The sequence below is a fragment of the Esox lucius genome, chromosome 5, assembly GCF_011004845.1.
Source record: "Esox lucius isolate fEsoLuc1 chromosome 5, fEsoLuc1.pri, whole genome shotgun sequence".
Classification (NCBI taxonomy): Eukaryota; Metazoa; Chordata; class Actinopteri; order Esociformes; family Esocidae; genus Esox; species Esox lucius.
In genome coordinates, this window is record NC_047573.1 from 33,655,940 (window position 1) to 33,678,726 (window position 22,787).

A 22,787-nucleotide genomic window follows, 5' to 3' on the forward strand; every position below is an offset into this window, starting at 1 on the left:
GCTACACAGTGAAAAGGAAAACCTTTCACAATGAAAACCCATTAATCTTTTCAGGATTATTCAGCGCCAATTAATCTAAAAAACCCTTTCACAAAAAGCGTAATCACACTACAAGGTTTAATAGATAAGTATAGAACCAACTTTTTGAAGTCAGGCTTAAACTGAAGAATAGTTTAAGCTTGTCAGGTAAACAGAAAGCTGATAAATGTTGTACAAATGGTAAATGGCATAGGGCAGGTTTAATGTCAAGTGAAGAGGCTGTTTTGGAATGAAGACTATCGGTCTCTGTTGGGCTGGGCTGCTCTGGCTCCTGTGACTCAATAGTCTCTCCTGTCCTGGTTCTGGTAGCCTCCCTTGTAGCCTCCTCTGTAGCCACCACCACCGCCACCCTGGTAGCCCCCGCCTCCTTGGTAACCTCCGCCACCCTGGTAGCCCCCGCCTCCTTGGTAACCTCCGCCACCCTGGTAGCCGCCCCGGTTTTGTCCTTGGTAACCACCACCCCCACCACGGTTTCCGTCTGCGGAGAGAGCGATAGATGGAGAAAGGTAGGATTTGAAGAGGTTAAAATGTGTAAAGAGAGAGTGCTACACATCAACACTGAAACACCCAGACAAAAATGAGCAGAAGACAAAAGACATGTCACACTACGCTTCAGCTAACTAGTTGTGCGAAGAACGGAAGAGATAGACTGCAAGAGAGAATGTGTCGAGAGAATGAAATGTCTTGGGGGGGTGGAGGGGGGTGCGGAAAGACAGAGTGGCCAAAAGGTTGAGGAATGGAGGGAGGATGACGGGAGACTGCAGGTCACAGACGGTGGCTTTAAGAAAAAAAACAGAAGTCAAATTTAGACATTAGAGGGTAAAGGGTGGTAGAAATTCATAAGCACCTCGATTGTAACCTCCTTGCCTTTGTTGGTAGCCGCCGCCGTCTGAAACCAACCATAGACGGTAAGAATGTGCGACGCGACAACTAAATGTGATATACATTATCTACAAAGGATTTCTGCACATTTGCATTGGTGCTTATGTAGTGGTTAGTTGTGTTTTCAGAATCTGTAATGCATGTTTAAGGAAACTCTTTCTCCAAAAAATAAATGTATAATAAAAAAAAGAAAATCTATAATCCCTGCTTTTAATATTTTCATATTATTAAATAGACCCCATGAGTCAACTCCATTTGAATTGAATTATGGTTTCCTTCTTGCCACCCTATTATACAGGACAAATATGTGGACTGTTCACAATAGTGTCAATATGCACTTTGACCAGTGTTTGCAAATAAAAGCCAGTTGCTCTGTCAAAGTTGCAATTGGCTTCTATGTAGCATCTCTGATCGGTCACCTACTTGCCCTGCCATTCAGTTTGGAGGGACAGCATAATCTAGACGGGGACTTGGTGTGATTTAGATGGCGATTTGTTACACCCAAGCTAATTTAGAATTGCTCATGCTAGAGGTGTGGATTTATCCAATTATAATATTTCGGTTTTGCATTTCTTAGGTATAATTTAATTTATTGTGTAAATTCCAGTTAAAATACATGCAACTGAGGCACTGAAAACAATGTGAAAACACTTAAAGGGGATTTTGAACTTCTATAAGGCAATATATATAAAAATTGTTTATACAGTTTGAAAATAAGGAATTATTTGGCTTACAATTCATTAGAATCTAATTCATTCTAGACCAGGTTCATAATGCCCAGGACAACTATGCCAAAAAAAAAGTTTGCACTCACTATTTTAAGTTGCTCAAGAGGGCAACTGCTAAATGACTTAAATCTCAATAAATACATAGACATAAGGCCAAGCCGTAGTAGAATGGGAGAAGAGGGGAGTAGAGCTCACTGATTTCTTTAAGAAGAAACGCAAGGAAAATTCAGACAGTGATAAGATAAAGGTGGTATAAAAAGGGTTCATAAGCACCTCGGTTGTAACCGCCTTGCCTCTGGTAACCGCCTCCGTCTGAAACCAACCGTAACCAAACACTTTAAGCATGAGCGAGGTCCCCCCAATATAATCTACCAATGACTTGGGCACTTAGATAACTACATTTGGTCAGCTAGGGTGACCCTTGCATGGTGGTTTAGGTAGAAAAACTAAAATGACTAAGATTTGTTATCCCAACTGCATAAACACAATCAACACATATTATTAAGACAGTATAAATGAGATGGAATTGCTACACATCATGGCAATTTTTTTGCCATGTGAAAACATTTTTACATACTTTTACTTTAGTAGCATCACTTGACAAAAAAAAAAAGGTCTCTTCTAAGGTACAACACTAAATGTACATCTAATCCTTTTTGATTCTCATTTCGATGTTAGAAACATAGTTATTGCTACCATTTTAGTAGGTGTCGAATCCTGCCGACTTTAGATTATCGTTATAGTGCTTAAAGGCTCTGGCATGACAGAAATATGAAAGGTGAATAGCATCTCAGCAAAAAATGGCTTTACAAAAAAATATCACAACCATTTAGTTATTTTTCTCTGAAGATTTTCACTTGCAAAGAAATTAGGGATAAATTGGTTCATAAGCACCTCGGTTGTAACCTCCTTGCTTCTGTTGGTAGCCGCCTCTCTGACCGTCTGAAAACGCACAATGAAAAGAGTTTAGACAACTTCAGCCGTGACAAGTTGCGCGTGCGAGTGTACAAACACACACACAAAGGGGATTACAAAAAACAACATTTGTCCCACTCGCTCACATAAAAACTGTAAATGAGACACACACACACACACTCGCTCTCTCAGAAGACTCCAACAATCATGCATGTCAATCAATTATTTCAAACACCTCGGTTGTAACCGCCTTGCTTCTGTTGGTAACTGCCTCTCTGGTCTGAAACCGTACAGTGAAAACAGTTTAGAAACACACACAGATGCGGCACCCAATGAGCGTGGGCGCACGCGCACACACAAACACCAGGACAACCCAAAAAAATGCATCTAATATCTAAAACTCACACACACACAATATGCCCATGGTCTACAGGGGCACCAACACTGGGTCACATCACGGTGCCAACCACATTCGTATTGTATTTGCTTCTTATTTAATTTTCACGTCATCCTCTCTTAGAAGGTTGAGTAACCAAGCCAGAGCACGATAGCTCAGCCCAGTAGTGTGAATCCGCCACCACCCTCTGAGCCAAACACCTTGACATTTTGAATAAACCACACATTATATTTAAAAGTACATAAACATAAAAACAACAATAATTACAACATTCACAAATCTAGGGACAGGGACTTCCTGTGTTGCGTTCACTGTGAGAAACTTGCAGATTGGCTGAGGATAGTATGATCAGTGGTTAAAGGAAAACACCAAAACACACACCACCCCAACGCCCAAGGACCTACGTCCTGTATACAAGACTGTCACCTACCTCGGTTGTAGCCACCCTGTTTCTGTTGGTAGCCACCTTTCTGATCTGCAGGACAAGCACACAAACAGGAGCCATCAACTTAGACTGTGGAACCTTGAAGAATGATTGGATAAAAACTGATACAAATCGGATGGAGACCGACGGATGCAGAAACGGTAGGTGAGACGAAACTTCAAATGGAAGCCCACACGCTATTATCAATTAAAGGATGCAATGAGTTGAGGCAGTGTTGAACACAGGGTTCAACGGAAGTAGTGGGAACTTTGAGACAATTTGAACCCGGTGCTTCGCGGTGGGCATGCGAGTGCCAGGAGCCGAGGGATAGACTTTCACAGGGCAGCTCTGCTAACCTCGGTTGAAGTAGCCGCCATAGACGCCCTGCTTGAGGTCGAAGACGCGCTCGTTGTTCTCCACCAGGCCGCCCAGCTTCTCGGCCAGCTGCAGGGCCATGTTCTGTAAGGAGGTGGGCTCTGTGCGGTGCATTACCACTGTCTGGGTAGGCTGGTCCAGAGATGCCTGGGGAGGCATGGACAGACAAGACGCAAATGACACACAAGACACTTGGAAGAAATGTTTGGTGAAATAAAAATCAAAGCAGCAAGCTTTTAATTTTCACACACACCTTAGCTTTAGAGAGTCTATCACTCCAAGTTTTCTAGCAGCTAACTTCAACTAGCTACAAAAAGCCTTTCACTTTGTCTAGCCATAGAAAGCCATGTGGCTGTGGGTTTTACCATGAGCTCTTCGTTGATGATCATCTTGCTGATGATGCTGTGTACTGTGGGCAGCTCCAGCTCAAACATTTCCTTCAGCGTCTCCATACTGAGACCCACAGAGGAGAACAGATTATTGAACCAAGGAAGGTAATTATAGAATTATCCTAGAATTAAGGCAGGCTTGAACACATTGTTTATTAGGCCAGGATTAAACTAGTGAAGAATTCAATCAATCAAGTATTTGATATGGGTGGAGATCCAAAGAAAAGCTGACATGCAACAACCTTGCATTCATAAGATAAAACAACCCATTCCACTGACATGCATTCATAAGATAACACAACCCATTCCACTGACATGCATTCATAAGATAAAACAACCCATTCCGCATAATCTTCTAAAAGTGAGACACCCCCTAAAAAATAGCATTACACAGAAAGATATGAAGGGAAATATTGTTTCTACTCCAGTAATAAGGAAATGTAAAGGTAGCACATACTATTGTTAGCTAAGGGAATTCGCCAGTCTAGCAAGCTTATTTAAAAAGCATGGACAAAGAGCTTAACTATGGTGGGTGGTTGGTCGTTTACAGTCTTAGAAAGCCATACTTAGCAATCAATGTTATCAATGCATGAAAAAACAAGGCTAGTGTAATTAATTGTTGCCTGTTTCATAAAAATATGTAAGGACCCCACCACTGTACCACTCCCAATGCTGCTGACCTTTCACTCAATGGGACAGATACACCATTGTGTTCTCAAATATAAAGTGACACACAACCGGTTACTTTTTATGGTTATCCGCAAAATGAACACATAAAATCTTAACATGGATAGCCTTGTAAGACCACCAATGAACAATAAACCGGCTTTGCCGTTGTTTGTAGTAGTAGCACTATTTGCCTGCTTCTGAGAAGACCCCACCAAAGACCACTGCAAAAGCACAACATATACTAGCTTTAAACTGCACACAAGAGACACAATAAGCAATGATGACTTCATCTGACTGGTTAGGAGGATGTTTAAAAGCCCAAAGTATTCCTTAAAGGAAAGTTCACATTTAAATGCAGTATGGCTGATCTTCAAAAACATTCTATTTTGTTAGAAGGCTGACACCTGAAGATTTACAAGTGACTACCAGTGAACTACAATGAACTGATTATCATGAAACCTTAATTATGTATACTGTCCCAGCACTCAAAATGTTTTCCACTGGGACATCAATACATGTTTAAATATACAATGTAAAATGGAGTAATAAAAAAAATATAAAGAGAGAAATAAAATGAATAAAATGTAAAACAATGACTGAGTGCAGGATGGGGAGACAACCTCTGGGATACCCCTGCTTATAATTCCTACCTGATTGAGTCATAAACACTGCTGTACGTAAACAGGTACGTCCTCAAAGATTCCTCCTGGATCTTCCTGCAACAACAAATATAAATATTACAGAATCAACCTCTGATGGAAGTTCGGTGGTACCAACATGGTGGCTATGTCCAGAAATAAACTAACTGCACAATGGAGCTACTTTTCTGAAGGAAAGCTACAAAAAGGCTGCGTTTTATCAGCCATTTGACAGTCATGACTACATTAACAAGGCAGTTATACTTCTTACTGAAATTCAAGCACTGACAACTAAGGACAAGTGCACAAGAGGCCACTGAGGGAAACTTTGGTTTATGATGTGACATTTACCTGACAAGCATCTCTCGCACACACTGGGTTTCGGGGAACAGGTCCCACACCTTGCTGTTCATTTTCTCATTTATGATGAATGAGTGACAAGTGCGCCAGTCACCCATCTTCATGGCCTTACTGGCTGCCACCACGTGCTCTCTCATGCTTTCTGGGGGTCCTGTAAGGGGACAATGAGACAGGGAAATGTGTAATGTGCTACGTAAAACATTGTGTCCTGTAGTGGTACTTATCTGCATCAGCTGTCCAAATAAAGTTCAAGGACTAATGCTATTCTTCGTCAACCACTTTCCTTTTGGTAAAGATAAACATCTTTGGATTAGAAAATGTATTTGATAATGTGGAGACCAACCAGAAAGAATTACCGCAATTCCCTGTTTATAACCCGCACCATGTATAAAGCGCACCATTAATGTTATAGCTGGGTGTATAATCAAACAAGTATTAACCGCACTGATATATATATATACTGCATTTGCCAGGAGAATTTACCTTTTGCAAAACCCCTCCCCCAAACGGTCCTTGTCCAATCCAACCTTAGCAAACACTACTTGAAGGTCTGTCATGCTTTCGTCATTAAGGCTCAAAATGGTGAAACGGTGTGCCTTGGCTACAGTACCTGCTGCACATTTGAAAGCAGGTACCTGAAAAGTTTAGAGGGGGGAGTAATTTACAGTAAGTGACTTCGACTTCTACTTTTTATCCAAAGTGACTTTGTACAGGGCCGTTTTTTCCAGGAATAACAGTGTAAAGTGCCTTGCCCAGGGACACAAGGACAATTGGACCAGTCGGTATTCAAACCTTCCAATTACATGCCTGACTCCCAAATCATCAATGCCCCCCTTGAGTTGTGAAATACTTAAGTCCACACTTATACACTCACCTAAAGGATTATTAGGAACACCATACAAATACTGTGTTTGACCCCCTTTCACCTTCAGAACTGCCTTAATTCTACGTGGCATTGATTCAACAAGGTGCTGAAAGCATTCTTTAGAAATGTTGGCCCATATTGATGGGATAGCATCTTGCAGTTGATGAAGATTTGTGGGATGCACATCCAGGGCACGAAGCTCCCGTTCCACCACATCCCAAAGATGCTCTATTGGGTTGAGATCCGGTGACTGTGGGGGCCATTTCAGTACAGTGAACTCATTGTCATGTTCAAGAAACCAATTTGAAATGATTCCAGCTTTGTGACATGGTGCATTATCCTGCTGGACGTAGCCATCAGAGGATGGGTACATGGTGGTCATAAAGGGATGGACATGGTCAGAAACAATGCTCAGGTAGGCCGGGCATTTCAACGATGCCCAATTGGCACTAAGGGGCCTAAAGTGTGCCAATCAAACATCCCCCACACCATTACACCACCACCACCAGCCTGCACAGTGGTAACAAGGCATGATGGATCCATGTTCTCATTCTGTTTACGCCAAATTCTGACTCTACCATCTGAATGTCTCAACAGAAATCAAGACTCATCAGACCAGGCAACATTCTTCCAGTCTTCAACTGTCCACTTTTGGAGAGCTCGTGCAAATTGTAGCCTCTTTTTCCAATTTGTAGTGGAGATGAATGGTACCTGGTGGGGTCTTCTGCTGTTGCAGCCCATCCACCTCAAAGTTGTGCATGTTGTGGCTTCACAAATGCTTTGCTGCATACCTCGGTTGTAACGAGTGGTTATTTCAGTCAAAGTTGCTCTTCTATCAGCTTGAATCAGTCGGCCCATTCTCCTCTGAGCTCTAGCATCAACAAGGCATTTTTGCCCACAGGACTGCCGCATATTGGATGTTTTTCCCTTTTCACACCATTCTTTGTAAACCCTAGAAATGGTTGTGCGTGAAAATCCCAGTAACTGAGCAGATTGTGAAATACTCAGACCCGCCCGCCTGGCACCAACAAACATGCCACGCTCAAAATTGCTTAAATCACCTTTTTTTCCCCATTCTGACCTTCAGTTTGGAGTTCAGGAGATTGTCTTGACCAGGACCACACCCCTAAATGCATTGTAGCAACTGCCATGTGATTGGTTGATTAGATAATTGCATTAATGAGAAATTGAACAGGTGTTCCTAATAATCCTGTACATAATTCATTAGGCAACAATGTTATCTAAAGCTGACGTTGTACTCATTGGTGCTAACACCTTGTGCTTATGCCTTCCGGTGCGATGTAGAGAAAAGCCACACTGACATGGCTCCACGTTCACTTGTTTTCTTATTTCTGTATATACTGTTATAGTAGTTTTTCCTGCGGCACTGTGGCTCATACAGTACAGGCAACCAGCCTGGAAATGTGTTCATCCTTGAATACAGACTCCTACGTGTGTGCTAGCATTTGTAGAGACTTTGCTAGATCCCATGATATCCGACCCAGCCTTCACCCCGGCTGGTTTTTCTATCTAGCGGCTGGACAGATCTTCGGAGTCAGGTAAACCTAAGGGCGGAGGGGTCTACATTAAGGTTGACTCTCGCTGTGGCACGGATGTTGCAGTTCTTGCTACGCACTGTTCACCAGACCTGGAGCTACTGACTGTAAAGGCCCTTCTAACCTTCCACTGGAATTCAGCTCCGCTAATCACTGCTGTCTATATACCCCCACAGGTGGATAAAACGTGCACGCTGGATGACCTATACAGAGAAACAAACACTCTAGAGGCAGTTTTCATTGTTGTGGGCGATACCAGCACATTAACTTCCATGACCGTGGGGATCAGACTCTTGACCATTGTTATTCACAATATGAAATGGCTACAAACCCCTCCCCCACCCCACATTTGGTAAGGCTGACCGTTTTTTCAGACAGTTCAATGCTTTACATTACTGCTTTACAGGACTGCTTTGAAACAATGGATTGGCAGATGTTCTGTGATCCAGCCGATGGGGACATCGATGAATACACAGACTCTGTCACAGCATATATCTCAAAGTGCATTGATGATGTTGTCCCGAGTGTCAATGTCAGGACTTTCCTTAACCAAAGCCCTTGGGTTAATGGTAATGCCTGTGCTAAGCTCAGAGCATGGTCCTCTGCCTATAGCTCTGGGGATGTGGAGGCTTTGAGGAGATTCAGATGAGACCTACAGAAGGCTATCAGAGACGGACAACCACAGTTCTGATCCCAGACACATGTGGTGTGCACTGCGACACATCACAGACTACAAAGGGAGAAATAGCAGTGATGCTCGTCCCACCGCCTGGCTCCCTGACCAGCTCAACGCCTATGCATGGCTTGAGGTGATCAAAACAATTCCTTCGGTGAGGCTTGCGGAGGACCAGGACGACTACACACTGTACCTAACAACTGCTGACATGAGGAGAGCTTTTAAAAAAAGTGAACCCTCAGAATTCACCAGGGCCAGATGGTATTCCAGGCCGTGTCATCAGGGGGTGCACTGACAAGAAATAGCTAAATAATATGGTTATACTTACTCAGCTGTGCTTCACAAGTAGTACAGCACACTGTATAACCAGTGTCATCAGGTACCTCAGGTCAGTGCTCGACTTGGGCCAAAACGGCATTCTGGTACTTCTAATTTTAGGCAAACAACATTCCAGTTCCTTTTTGGCAAGCCTTATTTACACATACATTTTCATTAACATAATCCAATGTATGATTTGACAGTTCCTGTACTTATTTTATCCCAAGTCAAGCGTTGCCTCAGGTTTGTCAAAATTCAACAATGAGCATCAAGAATTGTACAGCACAGCTTTTTAATATAAAACCTGTGTAGCCAAAATCCTTCAGCGTACTTGTGTGCCACAACGGAAGAGAAGTGAAGTCAATTTCCTCTTACTTATAGGATGTGCTTTTCTCTTCTGAATGACTGTCACGGTTAATAATCATAGCCTATTTTATAGCTGTTATAGCCGCCCTTGCAAATCTAACGTCTCGGCCACACCAAATCTGTCATGCATGTGTGTAACAATGGACATTCAGTCATTTCTAATGAACAAGTGCGTTATGATGCAAAGACATATGGCACTATGCGTACCCTTTGCGGATGCGTCGGGTTAGGGGTGTTGCATGCGTTGGATTTTTCCTACTCGTACACCAAAACTGGGGCGTAAATCAAACAGGTAACCGTCAATTTATAAGTTATGCATCTAATCTCATCCAAAAAGCATGGTCAGAACACAGCTGAGTGAATGTTTGTAAATATATTAAATATTATTTGTAAAAAGTATAGCCTAAATATTATAACGACCTGCTAGCCAAATATCTGACGAAATCTTCCTCCATGCATTGTTTAGAGCATTTATGTCTCTATAAATAACGTCTGACAAATCGAAAAAGGGCAGGATACCTGGCAACCGCACAGATCATCCTCTTCTCCATTTACAGATGGGTCGTAAATACAAAAATAATGCTTATCAATATGGAAAGGGCTTGCAACAAAATGATGCATACACAAAACAATTGGCAGATTTGGTGAAGCTTGTTCTAAATGTTGGTAAAACAAAATACATGCTTTTCTCAAAATCCCGTAATTCTGTATCTTGATTCAATAAATGGTTACATGAGTGAACTAGTACCTGCATAAAAACACCTTTGGACAGACAGTGATCTATCCTTTAGGAAACTTTTAACGGAGCTAAAAACTCAAATGTAAAGTGGGATTCTTTTACAGTAATAAATACCTAGTCGATACTTCGTTTGGAGACCTTAGTTTGTTACAATGGCTAAGGATTTTTATATTGACTAATGTGCCATTTGTTAGGTTGTGTTCCCAGGGCACATTTGTGAATGACTCAAGTCTCAATGCCCCCACCCTCACCTGGTTAAATTAAAAAATACCAGCTTGCCTCTACAGTATATATGCAATCAATGACCTAAACATATTTTAAAACCAGTAGAATCTCTGTTTAGGCCAGTACTCTGTCGGCCAACTGGTCCAACCGGGTCAGTAAGAAAATAGAAATTACGTTGATCCCTGAACAGTGAAATTTTAAGAGGAAATCAAGAAAAAGCACAGTGTGTTCTATTATTTGATATACATCAGACAATTGCAGCAATTCTTTTTCACCAGTCCAGTTGATTATTTGGTGACTAATGAACCAAACCCGGCTAGCCAACCTACCGAGAAGAGGCTGCCTCTCGCCCACTCGCAGCTGGTGGTGAAACTGCTTGCTGATCATCCTGCGGCGGGCATCAAACTCGTGGGCTGCCATGTAGGGGATCTCCAGTAGCATGGCGGACACCAAGTAAACGCACTCCAGCAGCTCCAGGTTGATGTGCATGTGGAAGGGCACCTGGAACAAGATGGCCAGCAAAGTCACTTGCCATAACCTGTGTTCTGTGTGTCCTGTGTTTAGCCTAGCAGTAGCTTACTATTTTAACCTAACAAAAGCTTAGCTTACTTGTCGCCGTTTCTCAATCTTCTCCTGCTCGGCATTCCTCTCCTGCATATTCCTCATGAGCAGGCCCTGGCCCAGCAGTTCCTTGGCGCGGCCACTCGACTGGATGTCCAGCAGCGCGTTGTGGGCGTCCTTGATCATGCCCTGGCGGAAGGCACAAATCCCCAGCTGCACCATAGTCCGGTTGTACAGGATCTGATGGGACGAGACATGAGGCCAGGCTCGTTTCACAGTATGCAGAAAGGAACAGTGACATCAATGCAGACCAAACAAGCCTCTCGGTAAGGAATCCCATCAGTTTGCTTCATACCTGTACGGGCGGGTCGGCATGCTGAATGTTGTCCTGCAGGTGGCTCATGAGCATTAGGTCGCGGGCCTGGTACCAGCGGGAGTGCAGCGCGTGGTGGTAGATGTGGCACAGGATGGCGCACGTGCGGATGCGGTCTGTGCGGTCCTTGGCATAGATGTACTTGCAAAGGCGGTCCATGATGAAGGCACTGTCCTCACCCTCGCTCTCCTCCGCATCCTGCTCGGACTAGGGAGGAGGCAGAAGGGAAAACCATTCAACTGGAGATGAGATCACGATAGGGCTAAGACACAAATGATCCACCCGGGGATCATAGGCACACCAAGTTGGATTTGTAACATAAAAAAATGGCAGATTTCTGTGGAGGATAAACCTTCGGGCATTAAACTGGGTATTTAGCGCTCAATGAGCAGGTTATAGTTTTGCATACTTCCTTAAAACCTTAAGCCACAATGTTCAATATTCTTAGAATGTGTTTTAACATTCTTCATTGTTTGTTCGAAAATAAAGTGATTTTATTTATCTATTGTGTTAAGTTACGTAAGTAATTGGTCATTATTCATTCAGTATCGTTGACATTTTCTTTTTTAATTGCTTAATTTATTAGGATCAGGCTCTTTGGTCTCCTAATAATTGGTATCAGTGTTGAAAAATCCTAATTGGTCAACCTCTAATTAACATTAACATTTTGTTCATTTAGCAGATGCTTTTGCTCAAGACAGAACAACTGATTTTTCAGCTTGTCGACCCTTGTGATTTGATCTAGCCAGGTTTTGGTTAACACGCTCTAATCTCTAGGCTACCTGCTAGGCTAATGAACTAAATCAACATTAAGTTAACAATGTGGAGAGGAAGCTCTATTTGTCCATTGAGAGGCAGCTCCAGGTGCCACACACTCCAACCGAAGTTCTGTCAGGGCGGTCATATTTAGTTGACCCAGAGGTTATGGGAAAATAGCCTTCTCTACGATGGGTTCCAGTTACATACCTTGGTCTCTCCCTGGAGTCCCAGGGCGCGGCGGTGAGCCTTGTAGTCAAATTTGTAGTAGGTGTGCATGATGCGACGCAGGTAGACCCGGCACACCTCCTCTGTGCTGCCCTTTGTTTCCATCTCCAGGTAAGCCATCAGTCGGTCGATGATGCCACACACGCGCCCCTCGTCCTTCAGGTTGTCCACGTACTCTGAGGGAGCGAACAACCAAGTGTGAACGTGTCAGATCGTCGACTCAATGGTGGAGCATTTAAAAATTCAGACGCTTTACATTAAAAAGCATAAAATAAAAGTGAAGAAACCGGATGGAAATGGGGTCGTTAACATGACGGAAATAGAACTGTAGGTTCACAGGGGTTTGTGATCTCCGTGTTGTGGAGTGTGTGCGCACATTACAGGTTTCTATAGGAATGGCATTGCTGTTTTCCTTTGTTTACATTGATTAAATCAGTGTTTTATCATTTACTTTACTAGGTAATACTGACAGATATTCATTCATATTCGTACCTTCCAACATCAATCAATTTTGTAAAATAATAAAAAGTACTTATTACGTAATATATTAATAATATCACACGCTCAACAATTAAACAAAGATGCAACAGTGTAAAATGTTAGGGCCTCACCTTGCGAGTGCGGGTCTGTGTTCTGCATGATCTTGGTGAACTCCTCATCCATCCGCTCCACCAATGTCAGGATGCAGCCGCGAACACGATACTCCTACAGAACAAACAGAAAAGCACTTCAGTTGTACGATCCGCCACTAACGTAAACTATAGCCAATGACACAGACAGACACACACACAGACAGGCAGACACAATATAGGTGACGAAAACTTACTTTTTTGTCAAGTGAAAAGACAACAGAATCATGTGGCCAGCAAAGTGTTTGTCTATCATGAACAAATCCCAGTATCCACCAGAACGGTTTTATTTTAGGCTTCCAATTACATAGCTACAGAAGGTTCTTGGTAGCGAAACTCTCGTCTGTCCTGAAAAAATTCTCAGGCATAATGTGTTATGACAGTGACTTGAGTCAAACGCAGGACCTGTTTTTCCGTAGTCTGTGTCTCTAACCACTATACTATTTAACAAGGGGTAGTCAGTCAGCAAGAGACATTCGCTCTTCTAGGCCGGCTCTGCATATGTAGTCCGGCAAAAATATTGACCTGTGAGTCAGAGGCCAGGTTTTCACTGTCCTCAGCAATGTTTTCCCCAATGAAGATTTTGTCGTTGTTAAAGAGGATATCCAGCAGCTCGTCAATGCAGTCCAAACACTTCTTCCACATGTCAGCCTGGGGGTGGGACAGGATCAGAGTCAAAATGAAAGTCACAAAAATTAAACAAAGCTAACAGTCTTTCTATCCCACTAGCATAGCCACACATACGTGGCACAAGCATATGAGCGGTACTAAAAAAAAGGAACGGTTAAAAGCATTTAGTAACAGTTTGGCGATAAGCGAAGCTGGGTCTGACCTTCATGAAGGCGGCCAGGTTAGGGTTGTAGTCATACAGGGAGGCAATGATGTTGAACTTGATCTTGACTAGAATGCCCTCACCCAGGTTATTCTCATTGGAGATGTTGGCCAGGGCGTGAAGAAGCTCAATCTGGGCAGCTCTAAACAGAGAAAGGTAGAGGCAGAGAAGACAAGGGGTGTAAAGACTGACAGTACTAGGTACTAGTACTCTTATTTCAGGCTAGGGCTTTGCACAGAAATTAGCTTTTATCAAGTCGCATAAAGAAAACCCCAAAATCCTACATAATGCCCAGCCCACTTACAGAACTACAGATTGAAAACATATTGGTAACATCCAGAAGGAAAAGGGCATGTCAATGTAAATGTAAATCTGGTCAAAGGAGAGGTACCGGTCAGTTCCTTTCTTTCCACGGGCCTGTAGAATCTCGTTGAGTTTCTTCACCACCACTGTTGTGTTGATCTCTGTTCCCTTGGCAAACATCTTTAGCTTCTCCTGTCGGGAGAAGCAATTAGCACACCGTACACACACTCTGCTGGGTTTTGGTCTGAAACTGATATATAGAGTACAAATCCTGATTTAGTGTCTGTTCTGTTCATTATAATCTTAAGGGGCAGAACACATCCTTGGCCAGCTGCACTTCTAATCTGAGAAGCATTATGAATCCAGCCCCAGTTCTATAGGACTGTTGGGTCATGTTCATTTCATGCATGTAGGAACTCTATATCTTTTTGCAAGGGACAAATCATTTTCTATCAGCAAACTTCCTACTGCATTACCCACTTAGGGAGAGTTGTTATATTTTGAATAATACATTTTTTTTTATTGAACATTATAATATTAAAATGAGCCCTAGACTATCATGCCAATATTTTGGAAATAATTCTGGAACGGGAAAACCTAGGAGGAATCACCAGTCATCATTTTGACCAAAAAAGGTTCTTGCATAAAATAAACCCATCACTGCAGTACAAATGAGGCTTGCAATTCCAACCACATTTTATATTTTTTTTATGAATCTGAATGCTGACTGCCATGGTATATGAAAGCAATAAGGCACAAGGGTGGGTGGAACAGGGCCAATATACCATGGCTAAGAGTTGTTCTTAGGCACCACTAAGAGGGACTGATATGCATTCAGGTAAGTGGGGACACTTCCCCTTATCGTGCCGAGACTTGATTACCCACCTTAACGAGGGGCACACCTCCCTTCACCTTCTCCCATTCTCCTTCGCCCTCTTCCTGGGCCTCTTCCTCCGCTTCCTCCTCAATGCGCTCCTTCCGCTTGTGTCTCTTCTTCCTCTCCTCCTTTTTCTTTTCACTGGTGTGTCGGTCACCCTCGCTGCTGGTCCTGGTGAGAATACATTTCAGATTCAGAATTGCCTTTTCTGCTAAATACAAATTCTGGGTGTGAATGCATCAGTGATTCCAAAATTCAGGGAGCAGTCTTTGGACCAGGGGTAGGCAACGGAATGTTATTTTCCTGCCCTGCTAGTAGCAATTTTATTTGACCCCCAACATTTATGCAGGCAACTAGGGGTACATTCAGTCACCGAGCGGATTAAAAAAAACCTTGAGAGGCCAGGTAAATATTGCTTGCCCAATTTGGCAATTTAGGCTGCATGACACCCTGCACTAAAGATTACAGTATGTATATACTGACTGAAAGGGGCTGAATGAAAGCTGATGAATGGTGTTTAGTCATGGTGAAATGTTCAATTTGCAGAGATAGTGTCTCTGCTCAAAATGGGGAAAAGGGACTGACTTCTTGAGGAAATTCACAGCCATGGAGGTGCTCCTCCCAGTTTCGTCTTCGCTCCCGCTGTCGCTTTCCGAGGTGTCTGAATCCCAGTCCTCGTTGTCCCCGTCGCTGCTGGAAGACTCCTCATCCTGTTGAGCACAACCTCAGAGTCATTTAGCAGTTGGGGGTGTTGTGGTTGAAAACATTGATACTTGTGAGCAATGTGGCAGTACAAACAATTGCTACACAGGATAAGTGGTGCACATATATACACATGTTCAAAGTGATGGTGAATGGCAACTTTTATAGGGAAAATAGGTTTTTAACAAAGAAAATGTAGGTTAAGAAATCATTAATTATCTACAATTGCAAGCAGATTTAACCAGATTTCTTCAAATAAAAATAAAAAAGACTGACCATCAGCAGGAAGAGTTTCACAATGATAATAATGGCACCTTTATCAGATAGGTCCTCCATTGGGCAAACATTTTACATTTTCATATCACCCTCAGTCTTGCAGAATTGTTTATAGTTGGTGTATGCTGTACGGTAATACCGAGCCAATGACAATGCCTTCTATCTTACCGCCGCTCCCTTGAGGAACTTGCTGGCATTCGGCGGAGGCGCCTCTGTGGCTGATTTCTTCTTCAAGAAGCTCTTTGCATCTGCTGGCTCATCATCACTATCTGATGACGACCCTACAAAGAAAAAGATTGGCAATTAGTAAAAATACATTAAAAACAGTAGCAAGAACAAAAGAGGAAGTCTACCCATTAAATAGCATTTACTGTCAGCATAAAGGAGTAATGGGAACACTCAACATTAACGCTTCACTGCTTTTCTGTATCAGACTAAGTTCCTGCCCTCTTCTATTTCCACATCTGGTAAGATGCTAACTGCAACGACAAAGTTGAATCTAATCTAAAACAGGTATGACAGTGATTCTACTCATGTTATTCACATATAAACTAGGTATGCAAATGTATCGCGGTTTGTGGGTCACGGTAACGGTACGGTTTCGGTACGAATGACGCCATCATGCTAGAAGTGTTTCCACTCGAGTAGCCGACAATTGCAAAGCAGTGCTTGCAGATTTGTGTAATTGTATTGATGTTGAACTTAAAGATGGCGGTGTCTTTAAATTTGCTTCTCTCTGAAAACATTTTAGCTCTGGTCGAACGCAGTGAGAAACCACAATTTCAGACAGAATGTTAGAAATCAGCAAGACGTGATGGTTGGCTGCTTTTCTCCCAACACGGTTGTTCATGACGTAGGCAGCTAGCTAGCACCAAGCTAGGTAATCTAGCTGGCTACATAGGGGACATTGGCTGTTAAACTTCCTGCAGGTACCACTGGAAAGTGCAAATTCAATTAGAAGTTGTTGGACAACAGCAACTTTTCTTTGTGGTAGAAATATGTTGAAGGGAAAGAAAATGAAGCCCAAAAGTTAAACATTTATCTGAATTAAATGTGTGGAATCCCATTGGAAGTGAGAAAAACCAAAATAAAAACGCAGTGATTAGCCTTCAACAAACACAACCAAATAAAACTGAAATGCCGGGTATCACCGACAACAGTCTTGCGAACTCCAGCCAGTAATGTTATTGTTAGCAGTAGGCTTACTGCTCTAACAACAGTGGGTAGACTTCAGTCAAATTGGTGTCTTTATGTATTTTTTGCGTGGGGTGCTGCTGTAACATTGGTCTTAAATTTTATTAACAGTGGCATTAAAAAGTCATAAAATGTCTTAAATGCAACTTCCTGAAACCTGTAGATACTATGTTGGGCCCCTTCAGGGAGGTTTCCGACAGAGGTCATAGCAAATCGTCCATTGGTTGTTTAAATGGGGAGGGGGTTGCGGTCCCTTTGATTGCCACAGTTTGAGACATTGTTGTGGAGTAAAGTTCGTCAGACCTCAGGAGCCTTCTAACGACCTGGGGCCCCGAGCAGTTGCCTGTTCACAAGCTGCACGTTTGGTTCAGTGGATCTGAATCCACAATGTGCATGTAGTCTGCAGCGCAATAAGCATGTATTGGGAATTATAGGAAAATGATCAGCATATCTTAATTCCGCGATACACGTGTGCGTATTGAAGCGAACTGTTTAATAACAAACCATGTACCGTTGCATCCCTAATTTAAACAACATATTATACATCCAGCTCCCAATGGGAGGTTTAATCCATTATTTTGTTCATTGCAAAAGGCACATACTGCATCAAATATTTGACACTGACTTAAAACATTAACTGTCATTTAGTAGTACAGTAAATATCTTACATATGGTGGCTAAGTAAGAAATAATCCCACTGTCATTGTTTTCTTAACAAGTAGTGTGGTATTTCAATGTTAAAATTTAAAATAATAGTAAAAACTAAACTGGTATTGTAAATATGAAAGTTAATCAAAATAATTCTGACCCACTTTTCAGACAAACGTGGCCAAAAAGTTAATGTCAAGCTCTGATGGGGACATGTATTGTATTGTGCTTTTTGGACAATTTTCCTTTGCTTGTGGCATTAAAAAGAAAACTTCTAAACATGTACCCCAACTTTTAAAATAGGGAATCAATTCAGACACACAAAAATGGGTTCTCTCATGGTTCTCATTCCTTTGCAGCGGACATAAGCGTTATGCAGTATGTTTACTCAATAAAGAATCTCAATACTTATTGGATGGCTGCAACTAAAAAACTATTTTGATTATCGATTAATCCGTTTATTATTGTCAATTATATATGACATCATCCACAAAATCAGTATTGCAGAAATTCTTAGTTTGCATGCACGACAGTAGACCACCGGTATTGGTGGTGCTACCGCGACAGTTAATACACAACTCAACAGTGCATTCAAGAAGAGAGATCATTCACTTTAACATGCAACTTACAGCATTATGCTAAACAAACTTGGAGATACATAAAAAGCAGGCACTAGATTACAAAGAGGAGCAGTCTTCTCCATATTTCTTTGTTTGTTTTTTTGCTCCCTGTCAGTTACATCCAATTCACTGATAAGGAAATGTGTTTCCAATATCAATATTTATTAATCAGTTGTTGCAGCCCTAATAGGGCAGTAGAAAATACCATGTTATGACCAGCAGAATAGCACTGCGCATCCCACTGTTGGCTTGCCTTAAAAGCTAAGCAAGTTTGTCACTGGACCGGACACCAAATACTGCTAAACATGATGTTGGAGGGAAATCACTGGTTTAAATATCAAATCTCAAAGCCCCAGGACAACTAAGGGGAAACTGTCATTTGTAGCAAGCAGTCTTATGGGTAAACTGTTAAACAGGTGTCCGTGACTCTCTGTGATCAGTAAAGATTCAATGGCACTAGTTTTAAGAAAAGGGTTGTTAGCCAGTGTGGTCTGGCTGCATATACATTCAGGATTTTAAATAATTTCCCATCTAAATTTCAAATCCTGCAAACCGCACAGTATTCTATATGAGCTACACGGTACAAGGTGTGATGAAATGCCCCAGTGCTCACCCGATTCAACTTCATCCTTCTCCTCTTCCTCATCCGCTGATGCCATTGGGTTCTTATTGAGAGAAAAGAAAAGTGCCATTATGCCACAGAGCAAGCAGTAGGAATTAAGCCTCTGAAATTGGGCATTTGGACATTTTCTAATAAGGCAAAAATCACACAACAAACATGTGACAACAGTGAGGAAAGTAGTGTGTGTGAGATTCTCAATCACACCTATACAATATATTTCCACAGTAAGCATGTTACACTCAAGAGTGTAAAAGGTGTTTAGGGTGATTTGGGCTTAAAAAAAAATTTCCAAGAAGGATGCCACAATTTAATGTCTGTCTAGTGTCTTTTTAACTGTTCTAAGGATCTAATACATCCAGTGATATTGCAGTGAAACTCCTCACCTCCTTGTAGCTGGCAATCTCTGTCTCGTAGTCCCGGTTGTACTTGCGGATCTTCTGGCGTAGGGTGCTGAGAGCTTTGGCGTTGTTCTTGTTCATCTTCTTCTTGCCTTCTTTGTCCTCCCAAAGCTGTAGGGAAACACATTTTGTGTAATCATTAATATTAAGATGTTTCAAATGGCTTTGGAGCACAACAGTTTAATTGCGTTGTTTTACCCGATAGTGTGCATGTTTTAACTTTTTCAAAATGTTCATAACACCAGCATTGACAGATGCCATTCAAGCAGTATCACACGCCCAAAATGGTGATTGCTTACCTGATTTAAATAGTCTTCTAGGTCGGCCAGGATACGGATATAGAAGGGGGGCACCCCTTCCTTGTCCACTATAGTCTTGCTTTTGAGGAATGCTCGACATAGCTGCTCAAACTCCTCCAGACACTTGGACATGTCCCGGATCTTCATGGCGTTGCGGATGGTCTTGATCAGGTTAGTCAGCTCCTCGAACCTGGAACATAATAAGTGTACATGTAGTGCAGGGCAATATATACACAAAATGTGCAGGCATACCAACACAACGCATACAGGCCTGCCTGTGACAGTCAGTTGACTTTCTATGGGTGATAGCCTGGGTCCAGATAAGTTTCTGTTTTGCAGACAAGATTTCTGGTGTATATAGTCCAAAACACATCAGGAGGCTGGGCTTAGGAGATGGTGAAGTACAGAAAATAACTTACCTCTTGTCCTTGGCACTGCGTACCACTCTCTTGGTGTCCTCCTCATCATCACTAAGCAGCAACGACCTACAGGGACCAGATGTGGAAATGTGAGAAAGCAGCAAAAATAAGAGTAAACGTGACAGGGTTTTAGCTGAAGAAAGATTTATTGAAATTGGTACTGACTGCTTGGTGAAAGTAGTTCCGGGTGCTTTAGGGGTGATCTCGTCGGCCGACGAGGACTCCTCCGACTCGCTGTCGGACCCAGTGGCAAAGAAACGTGACATTGCTGAAGGCTGCTTTAATCTGGGGGAAGTAAACAGTGTCTCATGAGGCTAAAACATCTGGTGCAAAGGAGCAACATCAATTAAAAAATCTGAATTACATAAAATGTTTTAAAGTAACAATACCCATTTTCTATTCACTTTACTGACCATATAGGTCTGTTTAAAATGTGTGATCAGGTGTACTGGAGAACCGGAAAATATCAGTAGCGACTAGTATTTCATGTCTAACGACACACTGGTTTACAGCTTGCAATACTTAAAGCTAGCAATGAACACTGATCGAATTAATGTAACACTCCTTACCATTGAACTAGCAAAATGAGCGTACACCATTTAAATCGTCAGTGTGTACTCGAGATAACCTGGTGCAACCTAAATAGCAGTACTAACAAGCCCAGCATTTATGAACTAAATATTCGGCACGAATGACGTTGAGCCAACTAGCTACAGTACTACCACGCTAACTGCGAATTACCTAAACAACAACTCAATGTACATGAATGTATATCATTATTATTTTCACCCAGATGCAACCTAGTGCAACGAAGCTAGTTAGCAGTAACATTCACAGCTAACCCAGGCACTGAACAGTAACATTGAACATGAGCTTACGTTTGTTGTAGCGTTTGGCTATTGTATTATTAACTCCAGCGCGAATTACGATGAGCTAGCATTCGAACAAATCGTACTATGCATGTACATCATGTAACTACATTGTTAACATGCGCCAGTATAAGATCCATTGACATCCATTTAGAAACTAATAATAGCGAAATATACGATACAAAAGTCTATACCATAGTAATAACTTGTTTTCAAACTGACAAACACTAATAGGTTATTATTCGATATTTATTATGATTAATTATTTGATATTTTAAACACTAGTTAAACGGCATTGCCTGCCGATAAGAAAAATCCATATGGTAGCCAGTTTTTAGCCACTGTGTAGCACCACCATACATCAATTATTGGCGGGGTAAGGTAACAAGCTAACTAGTACAATTACATTAACCTAGTTAGAAAGTAAACTAATGATTTGCATGCCAAGCATAAAAACTATTAAACAAAGCTAGCTACAATATAATTAATACGCGTGATCGAATGCTTGCCTTTCTATAAAGGATTAAACGGCGACATGCGACCGGCTAGCTGGTGCTGGTGTGGTTTAGACGCAGTACCACTAGGCCTCGATATACATAGCCAAAACGTTGGCAGGGAATTTAAACGAAATAGTTCACAGATCCAGTTAGTCATTGCGATACACTCACCTAGGTCCTTATGAAAATCGTCCTGTGGTGTGTCTGATCACTTGGGAATGATGTATAATCCAGTTTTGCGATTTTAGGGGTAAAACTGACAGCGTGCAAAGGGGCACTTGCGTCAGGAAAGGAAGTGTTTGAGGAATTCACAAATCATCAGGATGGTACTGCAGAGTTCTATACGGTTGTATATCATCAGCAAAGTACGTTCACAGCAGCTGCTGCCTCCCACTGGCCCACAATGGAAACATCTCTGAAATGTCGACATTTAAAAGTTTGCAAAACAGCGTTAATATCAGGACGCTTACGTCAGGTTTTATTTAATGATTAGGATACTTTAATTTGTATGTCCTTTGAAGGGAATGTATTTTATTTGTACCTATATTTTACCAGAGAATATGACAACATATTCTTGTTCACAGCATTGACCAAGGAGAAATTGACCTTGCCCGGAACATAAATGTCACATCAGGGATTCGATTTAGCAGCATTCCATTTACTGGTTAGATCTTACCCCTACCATTACCCGCTGCCCAAAAATAGGAATAATCACTTTTCACTCAGAATGCACATGCTTTTTAAGTACGATAAGGGCCATCCTGGTGGGTATAACTTCTGCTTTGAGGTCTAAACTAAGGAACAACCAACAACTGATACAGTTGCCAATCCTACTTCCCTTTGAAAAGCCTTGAAGCTTTGGGTGTGTCACTTACAAAATAAAAAAACAAATTACTTTGCCTCAGTATTGTATTTATCAAAACGTTCATTAGCATCTATATAGTTATAGTGTATCTGGTATTTAGACATTAAGAAAGGGAATTCATTTGGTTATGATGTCTTACAGTATACTTAATTCTAAATATTTAATAAGGTACTGACATGTATAATATTGTAAAATCTACCACACGACACTGATACTGTAAGTTATACTGATAATTAAGCCCCTTCATACATTCCTTTC

General features: G+C 41.8%; 1 protein-coding gene across 15 annotated transcripts; it reads right to left on the reverse strand.

Moving 5' to 3' along the window:
• Positions 1-189: 189 nt before the first annotated feature.
• eif3c (eukaryotic translation initiation factor 3, subunit C) lies at positions 190-21,981 on the reverse strand. 15 transcript variants are annotated; one of them, XM_034292227.1, is made up of 28 exons: positions 21,836-21,980; positions 20,464-20,583; positions 20,299-20,364; positions 19,880-20,069; positions 19,566-19,691; positions 19,174-19,225; positions 16,267-16,379; positions 15,706-15,830; positions 15,129-15,291; positions 14,332-14,435; positions 13,941-14,082; positions 13,634-13,759; positions 13,091-13,184; positions 12,462-12,655; positions 11,478-11,702; positions 11,171-11,362; positions 10,891-11,062; positions 5,808-5,967; positions 5,469-5,534; positions 4,126-4,213; positions 3,742-3,907; positions 3,392-3,436; positions 2,800-2,844; positions 2,544-2,591; positions 1,923-1,961; positions 887-928; positions 461-517; positions 190-424 (listed from the first exon to the last, which is right to left on the reverse strand). In XM_034292227.1, exons 2-28 carry the CDS (start codon positions 20,562-20,564, stop codon positions 318-320), a joined length of 3,048 nt encoding a protein of 1,015 aa, XP_034148118.1. In that variant the 5' UTR covers positions 20,565-20,583; positions 21,836-21,980; the 3' UTR covers positions 190-317. The 15 variants fall into 15 exon arrangements, with proteins under 15 accessions (XP_034148118.1, XP_034148117.1, XP_010892563.2 ...); XM_034292226.1 differs by having other exon boundaries at positions 190-415; positions 452-517; XM_010894261.4 differs by having other exon boundaries at positions 190-517; positions 14,332-14,423.
• Between the last annotated feature and the right edge of the window lie 806 nt (positions 21,982-22,787).

What these genes read in the sequence shown, in the direction of transcription:
- eif3c (XM_034292225.1), bottom strand. Translation starts at nt 20,564, where the DNA reads ATGTCACGTTTCTTTGCCACTGGGTCCGACAGCGAGTCGGAGGAGTCC. An exon ending in CACAGACCCGCACTCGCAAG is followed by an intron (nt 12,656 to 13,090) that starts GTGAGGCCCTAA and finishes TCGCTCCCTCAG; the next exon opens with AGTACGTGGACAACCTGAAG. An exon ending in AGTGTTTATGACTCAATCAG is followed by an intron (nt 4,214 to 5,468) that starts GTAGGAATTATA and finishes TGTGGGTCTCAG; the next exon opens with TATGGAGACGCTGAAGGAAA.